Source organism: Volvox carteri (genome assembly GCF_000143455.1).
Source record: "Volvox carteri f. nagariensis unplaced genomic scaffold VOLCAscaffold_39, whole genome shotgun sequence".
In the NCBI taxonomy this organism is placed as follows: Eukaryota; Viridiplantae; Chlorophyta; class Chlorophyceae; order Chlamydomonadales; family Volvocaceae; genus Volvox; species Volvox carteri.
Window position 1 is genome coordinate 324,139 of NW_003307582.1, and position 13,902 is coordinate 338,040.

Consider the following 13,902-nt stretch of genomic DNA (forward strand, 5'->3'; position numbering starts at 1 on the left):
ACGCCGCGGGCGGCGGTGCCAGCGCCGGAGACGCCGCGGGCGGCGGTGCCAGCGCCGGAGACGCCGCGGGCGGCGGTGCCAGCGCCGGAGACGCCGCGGGCGGCGGTGCCAGCGCCGGAGACGTCGCGGGCGGCGGTGCCAGCGCTGGAGACGCCGCGGGCGGCGGTGCCAGCGCCGGAGACGTCGCGGGCGGCGGCGCTGACGGTACCGCTGCGGGTCCGGGTCCCGGATCCATGGCTGCCGCCGCAGCAACGGCTTCAGTAGGATCTGCCGCGGCGTCCTCTGTTGCCGACGAGATGGCTGTCTTGATGAACACCAACTTGCTGGCGGACCGGAACAAGGCCGTTCAACATTTCCGCAAGAGCTATCGTCAAAATGAGGTAATTGCGTATGGTATTTGTTGGGATGATAGCATTAGGTGGTCGGAGTGAGAAAAGGTCTGCGGTTGCAGGGTGAGTTCCGAAATGCTCTCATCTCATGTGCCTTTACCCGCGCCTGGTTCCTGCTTTGTTCGCAGGACCGGGCCATGCTGCTGGCTGCAGGAACCACTTGCACCTCCTCAGCATGTACACCTCTTCCCTGCTCCATGACACCCTGACCGTGGCCTTGTTCCAACCTCGCGTCTCACTCCTCCCGCTGCACAACTGCTTCCATCCCAGACACTGAAATTACCACTTTCACAATGCACTACTCCGCCGCACTGCACCGCACCGTGCAGGTGATTGAGGAAAACAAGGCCCTGCTGAAGAGCAAGTACGAGAGCGCCAAGGCGCTGGGTGCCGCTGTCAACGAGTCCAAGAACCGCAGATCTCCATCCTGGCGCTGACCGCGACCTCCCCGGCGCTTCCCGTATATACTTCCTCCGTACAGCCACACGCACACAGGGCCGCCTGCGGCTGCACCGCCAGTCTTACCGCTGCTACTGTTGCGGCGGCGGTGGCTGCTGCTGCTCCTACTGTTGCTACTGCCGCCACAAATGTACGATTTGAAGCGTCTCCTCATCCGCCTGCCGACTGGCAGCTATGCGACCTGTGGCGCAAAGTCAGGTCGGGTCGGGTCGAGGTGCATGTCTCCCGCGCTTTGCAAATGCGTTCAGACTCATCCGCGGATGGCTAGTCACATAAGGCCGTAGCAGCAGCAGGCCGCTCGGTAAGAGCAGCAGTAGCAGTTGAGCAGGGTTGAGCAGACGGAATGTTGACCCACCTTGGAATCCGGAAGGGCGCATGTCTTCAATGATGCCTGTTAAAGAACGGGGAAAGAGGGAAGAGGAACGGAGGCCCGAGTGGGGAGTGGGTTGTCAGGATTCACCGGACCTGCGGGTGTGTGTAGGGAAGCACACACGCACATATAGAGAGACACACACGCGCGCACGCGCACGGAGTTGCTGACTGCTGGAGGGACTGAACTCCGGCGCACCGCCCCACCTTGTGGGTCATTCTCCGTGACCGTCACCATGAACAGCTCCCCCCGGGGCGATAACAGCTCCGGCAGCTGCATGGAAGGGGAGAGGCAAACCCGGCATACACATCAGTAGTTGCTGGAGGCCTTACTCGGGGGGTAGCAGCGACGGCTGCAGCAGCCCAGCAGCAAGATCCATCAGATCTGACAGTGTGCAGTCCCGCATCCCCTCACTCACTCACAGCCAGGTCCCAACACCCACACACCTTCCCACCCACCAGCGGCAGCACTCTGTCGATCACCCTCCTGCCCCGATGACCCCCTGCCCAGGCGGACGATATGCCGCCCTGCTCCACCTCCTCGTTCGGGGTGGGCACATAGGGCGGGTTGAACACCTGGGAGCAACGGACCGGTGGTTGGGAGTGGGTGGCAGAACATGCGAAGGCAGATGCGGCATGGAGTCCAGCACCGGCACAGAGCAGGACCGAGGACTGAGGCCTCTTGCGACTGGCACTGGGGTGAGAGAGCACTACCCGCGCTGTGTATTGGTCCAGATGGATTCAAGGGCCGCTACAGCTATTTCAGCAGGAGGTTGAGGGACCGGTCCTTACAGTTGGACCCACCATCACATCAACGCTACCGCGTAACCTGTCCCACAAAGGACCTAGAAGGCTGACCGCAAGCACCTCCACCTCCGAAACCTGCGGCGGCGGAGGCGGTGCAGGTAACAGAAACAGCGCAGGCAATGGAGGCAGCGCAGGGTGCAGGAGAGTGTACGAACGTACGACCCAAGTGATGGACATGGATGACATGCTTTGGCCGGGGCGCGTACACACCGGGGTGGGCAGCTGGGGCAGTTTAAGGACTATATCGGACCAAGAAAGGAAATAGGACACAAAGCAGTACGACATACACGCAGTGCGAGATCGGCATGAGGTTCCTGCAATCGTCAACAGGCCCCCTTCAAACCACGCGCAGATTTCCCCCAATCACACACACACGCTTTATCCCCGGGGATCTCACCTGATGAGCTTGGAGGGTCAGGCGGGTAGCTTCCACCGCAGCGGGGCTGTGGTCAATCGCCAACAGCTGGCAGTAGCGCCGGCGGACGGGGGTCCAGCCCGGGGATGAGGAGGACAGCTGCCGCAGCAGCAATGCCAGGGAGGTTATCACGTAGCCGCTGCCGGAGCCCAGCTCCAGGCAACTGCCGGCCGGGGAGGGATAAGGGACGGTGTCGTTGATCCTCAAATGGGAAATTGGGTTAGAGGTTGTTCTTATGTATGTAACGGTAGGCGAGGTGACGGGGCCCACGCGTTGCGCGGCGACGCTGAGTAATACAGCACACAGCAATCATAGATAGAAAGGAATAGTAAGGCATATTGTGCGCACCATCGGGGCCAATTGACTTCCCAGGCCCTGGCATATTCTTGGAGCGTATCCACCAGGAGGAACGTGTCCTACAAAGCCGGAAGGTGGTGAACGTACAGCGAACGTTCGGTAAAAGAAGTATGGCTTTCTAAATGCCTAATCATGGGTGGTTGGACATCGGATGTTGCCAATGCGGGAAGACAATGTCCAGAGAAGCGGCGAATTTAAACCCACATCGGACGGCTCGTAAACATCGCCATTCCATTGTGTTTTGCTTATCTGGGCTATGTGCATCTCTACAATAGAAACTTATGTATGGCAAATAAAGCTCTGAACACATAAGTGAGATGGGTCAGGATAGCAAAACAAAGCTCTATTGTCTCACTAAGGTAGTCGTACTTCAGAGCCATACGACTTTGACTCTTCAGCTGCCGCAACATGCCCTTCATGTTGCGAAAGAACATGCCGTGACCATGGCGCCCGGCCCAGAGGTTTCGGGTATTGACATTTATGTGCGTATTAAGCCAGTGCCCAGGCCATCACCGCGATTAGTAGTTGACACGAGCGAAAATAAGATTGAGTTTAATATACCAAAGAATGAATCAGCTGGACTTGTGAACAACCAGCGTGAGCACTTTGAGTTCCGATTTAATGGTATTCTCACAGCGGAGGCAAAGCAGGATGAGGTAGGTCAACAGTACTATTTACATAGTACATGCAAGAATCGTAAGTAGCATTTGTTTCGTGTGCGATATCATTTCCTGAAAGCTTTGCACCGCCTTGACATGGGGCGCGCGAGTAACATTCAGGTTTTCGAGCGCGTGGCGCGACCGGTGGTTACGGGGGCGATGGAGGGGTATAATGGTACAATCTTCGCCTATGGTCAAACCGGGTCCGGGAAGACCTTCACGATCACCGGTGGGCCCGAGCGCTACGTGGACCGCGGTATCATTCCACGGTGCGTTGACTTGCTGACTGCCGCCTTCAGCCCAGGTGACGTCGCAGGTTGGACGCTGTGTTGCACTGACATACGCACATGCTGTCAGAGATGCCATGATACCGGTTTCGTTGTGTGTTCGGGTACGACACGGCTAAGTGTGGGCTTGCGTGATGGGTTGAGTTGACAGAGTCTTTGCCTTCACGCCAATTCCTGCAGGTGCATTTCCGCCATCTTCAGCGAGATCTCAAAGCGCTCCGACCAGCAGTTCACGGTAAGGCTTTCCCCCGTGGCCCCAGCTTTTGCGCCAGCTGCCTTCGTAGGACTTGTTGGCCCTCGGGTAAAAGGATTTCGTTATCCCCGAGTACGCCACGGCCTTGTAGCGTCCATGGCAAGTATGCGTACTTGGCTTCCTCAACCCAATTCCGCCTGGGTACCTCGGGCCAAACTCGTCCGGATCTGTCTGCTTACCTAAACTGCCGGTCCTGGAAACCCAGGTTCATATCTCCTATCTGGAAATCTACAACAATGAGGGTTACGACTTGCTGGACGCTGAGCGGGAAATCAAAGCCATGGAGGACCTGCAACAGGTGATGATGGGTGCAGTGGCTACGACACAGACCCCTCAGGGACGGGTCAGAAGTTCTCACCTCGCGATGTGGGTCTTACCTGGGCTGGGCTGGGCTGGTCTGGACTGGGATGACTGTGGGTCGTTAAGCCTGGAGTCGCGGAAGCTGCGGACGGAGAAGGATCGTCGGACCCAGATGACGGGGTAGCTACAATGCCTGTAGCCGCCAGCAGGGGTTGGGGCGGGTCGGGGTTCAGGTGGAAGGTGGAGGGGCAGTGTGACTGCGGATTGATGCAGCGTACTTCGCATGTGGATGTGGCCAGATGTGCTGTTGCTGCTCCGCAAGCCCGCCGGCAGCCCGGCGGTGTCCGGCGCTGCAGCGCTGCAGGCACTTGTGCAGGTAACCATATGCCGCACCCATCTCACACTGCCAATCGTCCTTGTTACTGGCACGAGTCATCGTCACCTGCACTTCGCGTCGTCGTTGGGACATATAGGTGCATCTGGGCGAGGCGGAAGACGGGACAGTGTCCTACCGCAACTTGTCCATGTACCGAGCAAACAACGAGGAGGAGGCGCTGAACCTGGTAGGGCTGATTGACTGAGGGGTTCCCACATTGAGGGCATCATAGGCGGTAGTGGGAAGGCCGGCGATTTCCAGGGAACAGGCAATGAGGTTTCATGAAGGGTGGTTGCTCCCCAGCGAAGGCCGGAGTCACATCAGGTTACAAGAGTTACGCTGGCACTGCCGGATAGGGACGTCGGTAAACCCAGCAAGGACGTTCGCCCCGAGCTCGAGTCTAGCCTGTCTCTCTGCCACCATTCCCTACTTGCCAGCTGATTGTTATATCCTCTCGCCCTCCCGCATGGCTGCAGCTCTTCCTGGGGGACACCAACCGCACCATCAGCGAGACGCCCATGAACATGGCCTCCTCGCGCTCGCACTGCATTTTCACAATCCACATTGAGGGGCGAAAGGTTTGATTGGGATGGAAGGGAATGCAGACCGCTGCATACATCATGCTAGGGTAGAGGCTAAGGACTGCTGGGTCGCCAGGAGCCCCAGGGAACAGGGGATTTGCACATCTTAAGGGGAGGCGCGTGTGTGTGTGTGTACCTGGGCTGCACAGCTTCCCCGGCGGAGGGCCTTCACAGCACACATGAGCTATATGGTAGGCAGGCTGCGTAAGCTGAAGCGAAGACCTGTGACACGCATGTACACAACAGACCTCCTCCTCTCCCCTCTCCCCTCCTCCCCGCGCTCCTCACCCACCCCCACATCCAATCCTGCGTCTCCCTGCCTACCGACCCGACCCGACCCCAGGTGGGTGAGGACGTGGTTCGGCGATCCAAATTGAACCTGGTGGATCTTGCGGGCTCCGAGCGCGTGTCCAAGACGGGCGTGGACGGCACCACCCTGCGCGAGGCCAAGTACATCAACTTGTCGCTGCACTACCTGGAGCAGGTTATCATTGCGCTGCAGGAGAAGGCCATGGGCATGAACAGGTGGGGACTTCATGGAGCCGGTCTAGAGATTCAATTTTGTGCTGTCTGGGCGGACGGCTGGGGCTGATGTGTGCTTAGGTGTGTGGGAGGGTATAATTGCAACGCACCATAAGAAGGGAAGGGAAAGGGGCCATGAGTATGAGCAGGTGCAGGTATTGAGGCTTGGGGGCTGGGCCTGATGAAGACTGTCAGGCAGGCATAGCTGGCGAAGGCGGATCATTGAAGGGGACAATTTATGGAGTCGTTCGAACGGAAGGTGACCCGACGATTGCGAGACCGTGTTATGGCGTTCGGGTGGAGGGGAGAAGTAAGCCTTCAATTCTCGTCTGTCCTTCTCCATCTGTGCAGCTGACCAGGCCTTCCACCACGCTTCGGCATTGTCGGCCAACTCGTTTCCTCTGAATGCTGTTTATTACTTCTTCAATCCTCTCTGCACCCTGCTCCAGGACCTATACCTCTCCCCCGATCCGCTGCTTGTGTACATTTCCACGACCACCCCGCAGGCCTCACATCCCCTACCGCAACAGCATGATGACCATGGCCCTGAAGGACTCCCTGGGCGGTAACTGCCGTACAACCATGGTTGCCACAGTCAACGCAGCCCAAGACCAACTGGATGAGTCCATCTCAACATGCAGATTCGCACAGCGTGTGGCCATGGTTAGAAACACGGTAAGCGCCTCAGCGAGTCAGCACGCCAGAGGCTGGGGGCTTCTGAGGCAGTTGCCGGGAATGGCGGACCAGGGTGTTCCGGGATCCCATTGCGGGGTAGGAATGCCGCCGTGTGGAGGCCAGGGACGGCGCTCGGTGGGAGGTTCGGGACCAGTCAGGATTGGGCAGCAGCGCAGCTTGACTTGGCCAACTTGGCAGGCGGGCTGACCAAGTGGCCCTCAGTGTGCTCTGGCTCTATATGTTTCATTTTGTTTTTCGTCCATAACCCTGGCCCGCCTCCGCTTTGAACCCTTGTAGGTGATGCTCAACGAAGAGCTGGACCCCACCCTGATGATCAGGCGCCTGAAGCAGGAGGTTCGCGAGCTCAAGGAGGAGATCCGGCTGCTCAAGGGCGAGGAGGAGGAGCGCGGCCCGCTCACACCGGACGAGATCACCCGGCTGCAAGGCACGGTGGGTGGAGCCAGGGTTGGGCCAGCCAGGTGTTGCGCAGGAAGGTGTTTAGCGGGTTGCGTGAGAGCCTCTGTCGAGCGTGAGAGCCTCTGTACCTCCTCCCAAAAGGCAACGCGGGTGGAATGCCGAGTTATGCAAGGTGATAGGGATATGATAATGAATGAAGCCACCCGCTGAATCGATGGCGAAGCGCCTGGCCTAGGGTGGTTGCCGATGGGCAGTCCGCGTGGCTATACCGAGGTACCGTATTCTGCTGGGGTGCATGTGGATGTGCAGGTGGAGACCTGGGTGGCGGACGACTCCCCGGAAGCCGCTCTCAACCTGGGTGGCAGCATGATGATGATCCGGGCAGCCTTCGATATCTTCAAGCGCCTGCTGCGAACAGGGGGCTTCAAGCCCGGGGCCGGAGGTGGAAGCGCTTTCGCTGGAGGGCACAAGGACGCGGCCAGCACGCCGGGGACCCCCAGCGGGGGCGCGGGGGGAGGTACGCGTAATGGTGCTATGTGGCTCGGAGCCGGAATTGGAAAGATCCAACCAGGCATGAGGACGGGATTTGGTGCACTTCTCGGCTACTATCGGAGCTGTCTTCAGTCCAGGACGCTCACCCTCCTGCCCTGCGCTGCCCTGCCCCGTCCTGCCCTGGGGGTCCGCTGCAGGGGCGTCCGGCGCCGAAGTGGTGGAAATGCAGGAGCAAATACGCAAGCTAAAACTGCAGGTGGGGCGGTGCGGGGCTACCCTGAGGATAACCGACGTGCTTGCATCACGCGGGGGTGGATGCATGGGTTGTAGCTGCGAGCTTACAAATATCGGCACGAGCGTGAGTGAGAGACATGCACGCTGGAACTAGGCGCGTTTCGTTTACACTTAGTTTGTTTCCAGAGGAGCCGTAGAACGCTTCGGAGCTGGTCGCGGCTGCGCGGTCGGCTAATGGATAAGGGTCGCGGCTGCCCATGGTGCAGCCGCCACACGACCTCCCCGCGCCTTTCATGCTGATCCACCTCGCTCGCTTCCCCCCTTCACAGGTCGCCCAACGTGACAACGAGATTGGCATCTTGGTGTCGATGCTCAAGCGGCGAGAAGGAGCCGGGTCCAAAGCACCCATCCTCGGCAGCCCAAACGCCAGCATGGCCGGGCCGCTAGCAGCAGCGGCAACCGGCGGCGGCGGTGGCGGCGGTGCCAGCGCTGGAGACGTCGCGGGCGGCGCTGACGGTACCGCTGCGGGTCCGGGTCCCGGGTCCATGGCAGCCGCCGCAGCAACGGCTTCAGCAGGATCTGCCGCGGCGTCTTCTGTTGCCGACGAGATGGCTGTCTTGATGAACACCAACTTGCTGGCGGACCGGAACAAGGCCTTTGAACTTTTCCGCAAGAGCTATCGTCAAAATGAGGTAATTGCGTATGGCATTTGTTGGGATGATAGCATTAGGTGGTCGGAATGAGAAAAGGTCTGCGGTTGCAGGGTGAGTTCGGGAATGCTCTCATCTCATGTGCCTTTACCCGCGCGTGGTTCCTGCTTTGTTCGCAGGACCGGGCCATGCTGCTGGCTGCAGGAACCACTTGCACCTCCTCAGCGTGTACACCTCTTCCCTGCTCCATGACACCCTGACCATGGCCTTGTTCCAGCCTCGCGTCTCACTCCTCCCGCTGCACAACTGCTTCCATCCTAGACACTGAAATTACCACTTTCGCAATGCACTACTCCGCCGCACTGCACCGCACCGTGCAGGTGATTGAGGAAAACAAGGCCCTGCTGAAGAGCAAGTACGAGAGCGCCAAGGCGCTGGGTGCCGCTGTCAACGAGTCCAAGAACCGCATCAACGAGCTGCGAGCCGGTATCGAGCGGCACCGCATGCAGCGCGCCGCGGCGGCGGTGGCCGCGGGCCAGGCCGTGGAGTCCCTAGATGAGGACGACAAGGAGCGGCACAGCAAGGAGCTCATGGAGCAAGTGGGTGTGACGTCACTTGTGACCCTTGGCGAAGAGCGACATAGGAAAGCGCAGGAGGGAAACCTTCCATATGGAGAATGATTTGACGGTGGTGATATCTTGCGGGCCCGCGGGCTGATTTCAGGGCGATGTTACCCTCGGTGGGTCTGGCCTTTGTTGACCGGGCGCGTCCTTGCTGCGCTTTAAACGGACACCGTCGGCGCCAAAGCGCAAAGTGAGTAGCTGCAATGCGAAATTATGCAATGTCCCTGATGTGTGTCGGAACCCCAGGAGAAGGCCCGCTACAAGGACGCGTTCGGACAGCTGCGCGAGCTGAAGAAGGAAATCGAGCACTTGCACATGTTGTTGGAGCAGAGCCGCACGCGGCTACAGCGAGATTTTGAGCAGTGGATGGGGCTGATGGTGCGGCAACAGCAACAACAGCAAGGCGGAGCCCCAGAGGCCATGGCCGCCGCAGGACAGCTGGCCCTGAGCATGTCGCCGCAGGGCAGGTGGGTCCAGGGGCTTGTTTGGAGTTGCGCAAGCTGTCCGATGAACCAGTTCAAGCCTGTGCAGGACTATACATAGGAGCATGGGTCGTTTTATCGTGCAGGCAACGTGCTTGCTGCTTCACTGCTCGGCTGTTGGTTGCACTTGCATATGCACTTATACTTGAAGACTCTCTTCACGGCCTGTGCAGCGGGACGCGCGCGATGGAGACAGGCTTCCTTCCAGACTCGTTGCCCCATCTCCGGACTTGCAGGCCATCTCCTGCTGGTCCGCCTCCAGTGCCCCGGCAGGCCTGGGGCGACCCTGCAGCCCCCACATCCTCCAGCCTTTCAGCCGGCCCCACCGGCCGTGCCGCCGGACCCGGTGCCGGACCCAGCCCAGTGCCAGGGCACCCCGCGATGCAGGCAACATGGGCTGGCGGCAGCCCATCCACGTCGCAAAGCTTCCAACCCCATAACGGCGGCTTCTCGGGCAGCTACGGCTACGGGCCGGGGCCTGGCCCGGGCCACGGTGGCGGCGTTGGCAGCGTGCGCAGCAGTGGGGCCCCGCTGACGGTGGGTGGCGGCGGCGGCGGCGACCTCAAGGGTGTCGACCCTGCGGTGCTGGAGGCTGCAAGACCGTTCCTCACTGGCAATCCTGATGCTGACGCTGACATCATCAAATTCTACGAGGCCAAGGCCAAGCTGCTACAGAAACTGGGTACCGGGAACGGGTGACACTGGCCACGACAGTATGGAGGCTGGGTTGAAGGATGCCTCGCAGACTAAGACAGGACGGGCCAAGACCTGTTCTACACATTGGCGTGAATCTACATGTGCTGGAAGGGACTCTGCGGCGCCTCACAGCTCGCCAAAGCACTACATGGCAACGCATGGCACCAGGTGTTGTTGCATGTGCTGCAACTGCCGGCAAGATAAATTTTCTTGCGGCCGAGGAATACATGTTCGTCTGGTTGGGCACCTAGGACGGGTAGTCCTGGTGTGCGCATTGCGGAGTGAGTCCCTGCTGGCAACCTTATGCCACTACTACCTTATGCCACTATGTACACTGGGCGGCAAGGGCTGCGTCGCGCTGAGCGACGCACCCTAAGGCAGAGCAGGGCTTTCTTGTAAGAGTCGTTTTGTCGCCGCACATCGTAGAGCGCGACGCTAAGAGCATAACACGGAGGAACGCGGCATTGCTGTTCATCAGCTAGCTTCTCGCATCAAGAAGTACCAGGATTCCGCACTGACTCTTGCGAGCCTTGCACACGTTTCTTCCGCAGTACTTGGCTATTGGCATTTGTATGGCGTTTCCGATCGTATTTACCAGATAAATCAGCCTCCAGCAGAACGGAGAGCAAAGGAGGAAAGTCTCGGTACTTCAATTGTTTTCAACACCCTCCAACACGAAAAGGTATATAGCTCCACTTTTGCTAAATACACCCTCGGGCGACCCCGTCCAGGGCACGGCCCACTTCCCTAGCTCCAAGGGACGGAGGACGGGGTTGGCTCAGCACACAGCACACCATACTAGGCGGCCTGTTGCCCATCTTCGCAACGTCGGCCTAAGGGGGCTTGAGTGCCGGGTCATCGTACCAGCATCACATTGCATCTAATCCCCAGCTGTCGCTTCTCAGGCTGCACCACCAGGTGCATGCGGCGTTCCGGAAACACAAAGCTCCAAGGCATGCATCCAAGGCCCTCAACCGACTTTGCTGCCCTTTTCCGAGTTCTCCTCCTCTGGACCCCTGGATACTGCCCCTGGACATCATCCCCACATCGTGCACCACCAGCGTATATAACACACCTCTTTCCCTTCTTCACATACCCCCCGCCATGACCCTTCGAACAGCCCAACCACGCCAACACTTGTGAACAACGTCCTTCTGTGTCCTCCAGTAAATTTGTATCCGCACCAGCGCGCGACAGCCACCGTCTTGCCACTCCTCCGGCCGCCGGCTGCTACCGCTCCCCCATTTCCCACCTAAACCCCTCGAAGCTCTCCATCATAGGGTGTCTAGGAAGGGCGGCAGCTCCGTCCACCACTCAGGCCGGTCATGATGCAAGCGGCGCAGGAAGATGGCGTCACTGCCGGGAACCACCAGCCGCTCAGCCTCCACGATGTCGCAAAAGGTCTGAAGGAGTCATGGAACCGTACGGGGATTAATGCATGAAAAAGGAAAAGGATCCAGGCACAGAATAGGGGAGGTGTGCGAAGGGAGGGGAAGGGTGCTTGACTTTCGCGCACTCGGACATACTGACACATACACACACGTGTGCGTCGATGAACTTGCTCACAACGCCGCGGTATGATGCTCTTTGGAGCCAGCTCGCGGTCTCGCACAGTGACACGTTCAATTTTCCGACCTGCAACCCCTTCCCCCCCTTCCCTACCCCGCCCGTGGTGACTCCCACAACCTCAGTCCCGCATGGCCCCACCGCGGCTCTCCCTCCCGCGGGGCCCCCTTGGCTCTCCTTTGGTCACCCGCTTGCCTGGAAATCCACGCGCCCCGTAGACCCCAGCTCCAGACAGATCTGCTCGACGTCACTGGGGTCCAGGTGCTCACCTGGGGCCGGGGGAACCCGCAGACCCATGGGTCACCAGTCGGATCGGGCAAGGGCCCTGCTGTTTACCCTTATAGTAGCAAGCCGCCGCAAAATTGTGACTCAAACGCGCAGGCCAGTTCGCTAACCCCTTGGCGAGACGAGTGCGCCGTATTTGGAGCTAGTGGTGTGTCAGAAACCAGCCCGCAGGAGCAACGCAACTAAGGTAGGTCAAGACTCGACAGGTGGTCAGGGTAAATCCCCCTTTTGCTCATTGCCTACCCACGTCTCACATCGGCACAATGCCCGCGACCCTCACAATCAGCCGCCGACCCAAGTACCGCATTCCCCCCCTGTCCATCCCTCCACCCGCTCACCCATCATTTGGAGGCCCGCAAGCAAGTCGTCTCGATCCAGCCAGCCGCGACCGCTGCGATCCAGGCCCTTGAACACAGTTTCCGCACGCTGCCGGTCCACTCCCTCAACAATTGCCAAACTTTTTGTCCCACTCCCGCTGCCTCCCTCCTTCTCTGCGGCTTCCACCTCCTCCTCCTCCTCTGCGCCGCCGCTCAACTGCTCCTCCCAATCGCTGCCTTCCGTCGTGGCACCGCCACCGGCGACATTCCGCGCGCAGGCGGCCTTGTCCACCCAGGCCCGGTTGCCGCCGCTGCCGCCGCCGCCACCGCCGCCGTTCTGCGCCGCTGCCTTACTCCTGCCTGCCGCCGCCAGGGCACACAGCGTTCTCTCATTGGCCGCTAGCACCCGACACATGTCTTCTACGGGCACGAACTCCAGCTCCCGGACCAGCTTCTCCAGCGCCTCCACTTCCCCGCAAGCGGGACCCGCATGGCCCGTGGTAACAGCCTCCGCGGCAGCCTCCGCCTCTAGCCGCCGCCGCGCCTGGCGCAGGCTGCGATAAATGTGCCAGCACCAGCGGCGGCCAGAGCCGCCACTGCCACGTGCAAATGTACTGCAGTAGTCACCGATGCGTCGCTCCGCCGAGGTGAGTACCACATGGGCACCGTGGAGCATCTCGTCCACGTTGCTGCTTGTGAGGAGGTCGCCCACGCTGGAGCGCGCGGCGCTGTCCGCATGGTTTCGGAAGCGCAGCGGCTGGGCAAGGAGCCGGCGTGCGGGCACTTGGCTAAGGTAATTGTGGGGCCGGTTAGGCGAGGAGGAAATATGGGAAGGGGCTCGGCGCATGAGCCGGGCCGGTTTCCTGACGCCCGTCCTGAAACGGGCGTTACGAGAGGTGCCGACCCAGGTGTTGCGGAATATGATGTTGGAGAGCATTTATGATGAACAAGCTCGGTCGTGCATGAATATGGGAGAGGACTGTCGGGGCGTTGCACAGCGTCTGCACGTATTTGCTTGGCAGTTGAACAACGATGGTCAAGGTCATGGAAGGTTCTCAGATAGCTTTACTTTGCTGACACTCTGCAAATCGTTCAGCTTGCGTATAGCGTTCCAAGGTAGAGACAGCGCCCATGCATATTCATGTTAAAGGCTCTAACGGTACGGCATATATGGCAAGCTTTCCCGCAGTGCGGCATGATGCGCCAAGAAACGGGAAGCATTCATGCTGTGCATCCACTTGCAACACAAATGCTGTTGATGAGGGTTGTCCGTGCAGTGTGTATGTGATCTTGCGAGCTTGCATAATGACGGTTAAGTCCCGCGGGTCAACCTTTGGAATGCCCATCTTTGACTGCCCTTGAGGAAATGCCAGTGAAAAGGTTATTACTAAATTGGAGGTGAGGAGTTGCGTGAAGCGCCAGACCTCAAGATTGACTTTGTTGCTCACGACAAGGACACGAGACAACGACATGAGAAAGTGCTAAGCGACCTTGATCCATGAAAATGTATATCAAAATGTCCTTTATAATCACGGGAGTCTAGGTAAGGATGGAGGCGCTTGCTGTGATTCGCCCTTATGGATAGTTTTACGACAACCCAGGCTCCCGGCACTCGTGCGATCCCATCCTGCACATAGCACAAACATTTCATTATCTCGTTAAGTTGACCATATACGATTTCTGTTTTGCTT

At 59.3% G+C, this 13,902-nt stretch overlaps 4 protein-coding genes across 4 annotated transcripts; 2 read left to right on the forward strand and 2 right to left on the reverse strand.

Moving 5' to 3' along the window:
* Positions 1-961: 961 nt before the first annotated feature.
* On the reverse strand, positions 962-2,790 carry VOLCADRAFT_118512 (uncharacterized protein; the record flags this gene model as incomplete). Its single annotated transcript, XM_002953927.1, has 7 exons — positions 962-1,029; positions 1,204-1,239; positions 1,425-1,491; positions 1,665-1,793; positions 2,022-2,099; positions 2,422-2,487; positions 2,788-2,790. The coding sequence occupies 7 exons, from the start codon at positions 2,788-2,790 to the stop codon at positions 962-964; spliced, it is 447 nt and encodes a 148-aa protein (XP_002953973.1).
* Positions 2,791-3,266: 476 nt separating this feature from the next.
* On the forward strand, positions 3,267-7,277 carry VOLCADRAFT_30732 (Kif6 type kinesin-like protein; the record flags this gene model as incomplete). The annotated part of the gene is made up of 10 exons (XM_002953847.1): positions 3,267-3,452; positions 3,576-3,724; positions 3,923-3,977; positions 4,201-4,293; positions 4,769-4,858; positions 5,148-5,249; positions 5,596-5,777; positions 6,281-6,449; positions 6,747-6,899; positions 7,176-7,277. Coding segments are annotated over 10 exons (1,281 nt in total), but the record flags the coding sequence as incomplete, so codon positions are not given.
* Positions 7,278-8,625: 1,348 nt separating this feature from the next.
* VOLCADRAFT_33021 (uncharacterized protein) lies at positions 8,626-9,231 on the forward strand (the record flags this gene model as incomplete). Its single annotated transcript, XM_002953848.1, has 2 exons — positions 8,626-8,841; positions 9,112-9,231. Coding segments are annotated over 2 exons (336 nt in total), but the record flags the coding sequence as incomplete, so codon positions are not given.
* A 2,086-nt stretch (positions 9,232-11,317) lies between these two features.
* Positions 11,318-13,148, reverse strand: VOLCADRAFT_94698 (uncharacterized protein; the record flags this gene model as incomplete). Its single annotated transcript, XM_002953928.1, has 3 exons — positions 11,318-11,446; positions 11,817-11,878; positions 12,233-13,148. The coding sequence occupies 3 exons, from the start codon at positions 13,146-13,148 to the stop codon at positions 11,318-11,320; spliced, it is 1,107 nt and encodes a 368-aa protein (XP_002953974.1).
* Positions 13,149-13,902: the final 754 nt, after the last annotated feature.